Here is a 6,073-nt window from a genome sequence, read left to right on the forward strand (position 1 = left end):
AACAAAAACAAAAAACCTTGCCATCTGGGAGCTCTGGAGTTCATTTAAGAAATGTAACTAACACAGTGAAACATAAAGCTTGAGAATAATCACACAACAAATAATTGCTCAGCACCAAAGGAGGACTCTCAAGCTAGAAAAATTGTCCTACTAGATAACAGAAGAGTGGAATGAGCAACCAGTTTCTCTAGCCTTTTGGGACACTGCATGAAGGTCCCACTTTGGTTTCACTCCACCAAGACCATCAAATGTGAGATGTACACAGACAGCCAGGAAAAAGGAAGAAAACCAGGCATTACCATTAGCAGCAATACAGCAGAAGTGATTGTCATTCTTACTGATATGCTATGTAGGTAAACCCAGCAGCTTTTGACACTGAAGAAGCCAATGGACAGTACAACCACTGTGGACCTCCTGCAGATTTTACTGGTTTTGACTTCACATCTATCTGCATTCACTATCACCAGCCATCAGAGTCCTTGCTCACTCTCTGCCCTCATACCCCTACCAGAGCCCAGAAACCACATCAGCAGCCAGCTCAGGCCTTTGAGGCTACATGAGTGCAAATGCCATCCTACACTTGTGTAGCTGACTCCCACTACCATGCTTTTGCCTGGGGCTAGTTCTTCTAAGCAGCATGATTGCACATCATCTGTCTGACACCATCACCGACCTCCATTTTGATGTACCTGACAACAGGAGGGACTGTGCAGCCACAGGAGAGCATACTGACATCCAGGGCTCCTGCAGCTGCTAGTGGGCTAAGATCAGGCCTTATTTTCTGTCTCTGACATGAAGCCTGAACTCACCTGCAGCTAGCTCTACCAAAAGTGCACCTGCCCAGCTCAACCCCTGTCACTGGCACCTACTTTCATACTCCAATGTGAGACCCAGCAGCCATAGTAGTGCATGCTGACAGACAGGGTCCCCACAACAGCCAGTGTAACTGCAGTTGGCCCTGTAGTTGCTGCCTGTGTTGGCTGCCACAACTATATGTTTTCAACCAGTACCTACTACTACATTGTCACTTGTGCTGTGTGTACATATCATTGGTTTGACCACTACAGCTGCTTGCTCCAATCCCTACCTGCTGGACTTGGAGACACTACTGATTATCCCAATAACCCTTGCAGTTTCAGTGTTCCCCCCATAATGTTTGCCAAGGACCATGCAGTTGTGAATATTGTGGACCTCATGGCTTCAATGAACTACCCCACCCTTTTGGTGCCACCAAACACTTCTGCATTTGATGCCCTGTACCACTAGACACTGGATCACAGTACGCTCCATCATGCCACCATCCATAGATAAGTCTTCTGTTACCAAGATCAGTCCATAAAGTCTAGAAGTGACTGCTTCTTCAAATGAAGAGACATACACAAAACTATAGATACCATAAAAAATCAGAAAACATGATTCTACCAAATGAATATAGTAAATCTCCAGTACAGACCCAAAAAATAGAGATAGAGAATTTTCCTTGCAAAGACTTCAAAATAATTGTTTAAATATGCTCAGAGAACACAAGTTAACAATTTAACCATATCAGCAAAACAATACAAGAACAAAATAAGTCCAATAAAGAAGTAGAAAAAGGTAATTTAAAAAAAGGAAATTTTAGAGCTGAAGAATACAATGATTAAACTGAAGAATTCAATAGAGAGTTTAAATAGAAGACAATCAAAAAAGAAGCATTCACTTTGAAGACATCATTTGAAATTATCGAATCAGAGGAACAAAACGGAAAAAAAGAATGAAAAGATGTGAGAAAGCCTGTGGGTTTTATGGGACATCATACAGGAAACAATGTGTATATCATTGAAGTACCAGAAGGAGAAAAGAGGGAGTAACAAGTAGAAAGTTTATTTAAAGAGATAGTAGCTAAGAACTTCCCAACCTTGGCAGAGATTAGGACATCAAAGTTCATAAAACTAATAGATCACCCCCCCACACACACCAAATTTAATCTAAAATGATCTTCTTCAAGACAAATTATAATGACTGTCTAAAATCAAAGAGAAACTTTTAAGGCAGCAAGATTTAAAAAAATGTTTTTATCATACAACATAAACCCCATAAGGCTATCAGTGGATTTGTCAGCAGATACCTTATAGGCCAAGGGAAAATGGAATGCTATATGCAAAGCACAGGAAGAAGGAAACTGCAAACCAAGAATATTTCACCCAGGAAAGTTGTCCATCAGAAACAAAAGCAAGATGAAAACTTTTCCCAAACAAACAAAAAGCTGAGGAAGTTCATCACCACTAGACCTGTCACACAATAAATGCTGAAGGGATTTGTACAAGCTGAAATAAAAGGATGTTAAATAGTGCATGAAAATAAATAACACACTGGTAAAGGCAAGTATATGGTCAGATTAAGAATACTCAAGTACTGTAATATCATGGTGTATTAACCACTTGAATTTAGTACAGATATTGAAGGACAAACGTACTAAAAACAGCTATAGCTACAGTAATTTGTTAACAGATAAACAATATAAAATGATATGAAGTGTGACATAAAAACCATAAAAAAAGTGTAGGGTGGAGAAAGTATAAAGTTTCTGTATGTGATCAAAGTTAAATTATTATCAACTTAAAATATACCTTTATATCTATAAGATGTTTCAACTATACCCTAGGATAACCACAAAACAAAAGTGTATAGATATACAAAAAAGAAAATCAAAGTTTACCTCTATAGAAAATTATCAACTCACAAAAGAAGACAGCAAGAGAAGAACAGAGGAACAAAGATTCTACAAAACAGCCAGAAAATAATTATCAAGAAGGCAATAGCTTTTCATGAAGATGGCGCCGAAGGCGAAGAAGGAAGCCCCTGCCCCTCCTAAAGCTGAAGCTAAAGCAAAAGCTTTGAAGGCCAAGAAAGCAGTGTTGAAAGGTGTCCACAGCCACAAGAAAAAGAAGATCCGGACGTCACCCACCTTCCGGCGGCCCAAAACACTGCGGCTCAGGAGGCAGCCCAAATATCCTCGGAAGAGCGCCCCTAGGAGAAACAAACTTGACCACTATGCTATCATCAAATTCCCCCTCACCACCGAGTCAGCCATGAAGAAAATAGAAGACAACAACACACTGGTGTTCATTGTGGATGTCAAGGCCAACAAACACCAAATCAAACAGGCTGTGAAGAAGCTCTATGACATTGACGTGGCCAAGGTCAATACTCTGATCAGGCCTGATGGAGAGAAGAAGGCGTATGTTCGACTGGCTCCTGACTATGATGCTTTGGATGTTGCCAACAAAATTGGGATCATCTAAACTCAGTCCAGCTGGCTAATTTCAAATATAAAAGTTTTCACTAAAAAAAAAAAAAAAAAAAAAGAAGGCAATAGCAGGTCCTTACTTATCATAATTACTTTAAATGTAAATAGATTAATGTTCCTATTCAAAAGGCACAAAGTAGTTGAATGGATAAAAAGAGAAGTCCTAGCTATATGCTGTCTACAGGAGACTCAGACTCACTTAAGCTTATAAGACACATATCGGCTCAAATTGAAGGGAATTGGAAAAAAAGATATGCCATGCAAATGAAAACAAATGGAGAGCAGGGATATCTACTCTTATATCAGACAAAGTTAACTTTAAGTCAAAAAGTGTAACAAAGACAAAGATGGTCATTTATATAATGATAAAGTGATTAATTCATCAAAAATATAACAATTGTAAATATATATGCACCTAATATGAGTACACAATATATAAAGCATATACTAACAGATCAAAAGCAAGTAATAGGCAACAAAACAATAATAGGGGACTTCATCTCCTCACTTTTAACAACGAATAGATCATCCAGAAAAAAATTAATAAGGAAACATCAAACTTAAAATAGACTTTAGACAAAATGAACTGAACAGATATATACAGACTATTCCATCCAACAGCAGAAGAAAACACGCTATTCTCAAGCACACACTGAATAGTTAAGTAGCAAATGTTAGATAGATATAAAAGGCTGAAATTATGTCAAGTAACTTTTCTGTCCAGATGGTATGAAACTAATAATCAACAACAGGAGGAAAGCTAGAAAATTCGTATATATGTGGAAATGAAAATATACTAAACAGTCAACAAATCGAAGATGAAATTAACAATTCTAGATCTAAAATTTATTGTTGCTGTTTAGTTGGTAAGTCGTGCCCAACTCTTTTGCGATCCCTTGGGCTGTAGATTGCTAGGCTCCTCTGTGCATGGGATTTCCCAGGCAAGAATACAGGAAAGGGTTGCCATTTCCTTCTCCAGGGCATCATCCCAGTCCAGGGATCAAAACTGCATCTCCTGCATTGGGAGGTGGATTCTTTACCACTGAGTCACCTGGGAAGCCCCCTAAAATTTATAGGAAATCACAAAAGACCTCAAACAACCAAAGCAAGTCTCAGAAAGGATAAAGTAGGAGGCATAGCATTTCCTGATTTCAAGCTATACAATAAAGCTATAGTCATCAAAACAGTATGATACTGGCATAAAAACAAATTGACCAATGGAACAAAATTGAGATAACAGAAATACGTACTGTCAACTAATATTTGATAATGGAGCCAACAATACTCAATGGCAAATAGACAAGCTCTTCAATAAATGGTGAAATTGGATATTTACATGGAAAAGAATGAAAGTAAGCCCTATATTACATTACTTACAAAATCTAAATCAGACTGTATTAAAGACTTAAATATAGGGCCTCAAATCATAAAACTTCTAAAAAATATGGGGAAGAAGCAACTGGACATGGGTCTTGGCAATAACTTTTTGGTTCTGCCATCTAAAGCACAAGCAATAGAATAAAAAATTAAAAAGTAAGAATATAAAATGCTAAAAATCTCTGTACAGCAAAAGAAACAATAAACAAAGTGAAAAGACATCCTGTCAAATAGGAAAAATACTTGCAAACCATATATCTGATAAAGGGTTAATAATCAAAATATATAAAGAACTCATACAATTCAATAGCAAAAAAAAAAAAAAAACCCCACAGGAAAACAACAACAACAAAAAACAAACTCCAAAACCGATCTGTTTACAAAATAAGCAGAGGATCTGAATATACGTTTTTCTAAAGAAAACATATATATGGTCAAAACATACATGAAGAGATGCTCAACATCTCTAATCTTCAAAGAAATGCAAATCAAAAGCATGAAATATCACTTCACACCTCTTTGAGTGTTTATTCTCAGAACAGGAAATAACTGGCCATGTGGATATGGGGAAAGAGGACCCTTGTGCACTATTTTGCAGATTGTAAATTGATAAAGCCAGTATGGAAAACACTGTGAGGGATCCTCAAAATTAAAAAGAACTACCATATGATCTAGCAGCTCCACTTCTGTGAATATATATCCAAAGGAAATATAAGCACTAACCCAAAAAGATACATGCACCCTCATGTTAATAATAGCATTATTTACAATACCCATTACATGGAAACAACCTAAGTGTCCATTGATGGATGAGTGAACAAGGAATTTGTGGTATAAATAGCAATGTAATATTATCCAGCCATTAAATATTATGAGGAAATCCTACATTTGTGACAACATGGATAGATCCTGAAGGCATTATGCTAAGTGTAATGTGAGACAAAAAATAATCTCATTAACATGTGAAATCTAAAAAAAAGCAAAAACAAAACCCATAGGAAAAGAGATAAGATTTGTGGTTACTAGAGGTAGAGAGTGGGGGAGGGGAATATGATCAGGAATTAGAGGAATATGATCAAAAGGTAGAAACTAACAGGTATAAGATAAATAAGTACAAAGGATGTAATTTACAACATGATGACTAGTTACTACTTGTATAATATTTATGAAAGTTTTTAGAGAGTAAACACTGAGTGCTCATTATGAAGATAATTTCTTCCATTTCTTCTGTTGCATCCATATGAGATAATGAATGTTAACTAAATTTATGTGGTAATCATTTGCAATATATATAAATGAAACTTCTAGGCTATATACCTGAAATTCATACACCATATACAAAACTAAAATAAAAACAGATTAAAGTTCTATATGTAAAACCAGAAATGGTAAAACACCTAGAAGAAA

The 6,073-nt window shown here is 36.5% G+C and overlaps 1 protein-coding gene across 1 annotated transcript; it reads left to right on the top strand.

Moving 5' to 3' along the window:
- The first annotated feature begins 2,807 nt into the window (after positions 1–2,807).
- On the top strand, positions 2,808–3,335 carry LOC128069895 (60S ribosomal protein L23a). The gene has a single exon (XM_052663112.1). It carries the CDS (start codon positions 2,808–2,810, stop codon positions 3,282–3,284), a length of 477 nt encoding a protein of 158 aa, XP_052519072.1. The 3' UTR covers positions 3,285–3,335.
- Positions 3,336–6,073: the final 2,738 nt, after the last annotated feature.

Source organism: Budorcas taxicolor, chromosome X (assembly GCF_023091745.1).
Source record: "Budorcas taxicolor isolate Tak-1 chromosome X, Takin1.1, whole genome shotgun sequence".
In the NCBI taxonomy this organism is placed as follows: Eukaryota; Metazoa; Chordata; class Mammalia; order Artiodactyla; family Bovidae; genus Budorcas; species Budorcas taxicolor.

Coding starts and splice junctions, on each gene's coding strand:
- LOC128069895 (XM_052663112.1), top strand. CDS start 2,808: ATGAAGATGGCGCCGAAGGCGAAGAAGGAAGCCCCTGCCCCTCCTAAA.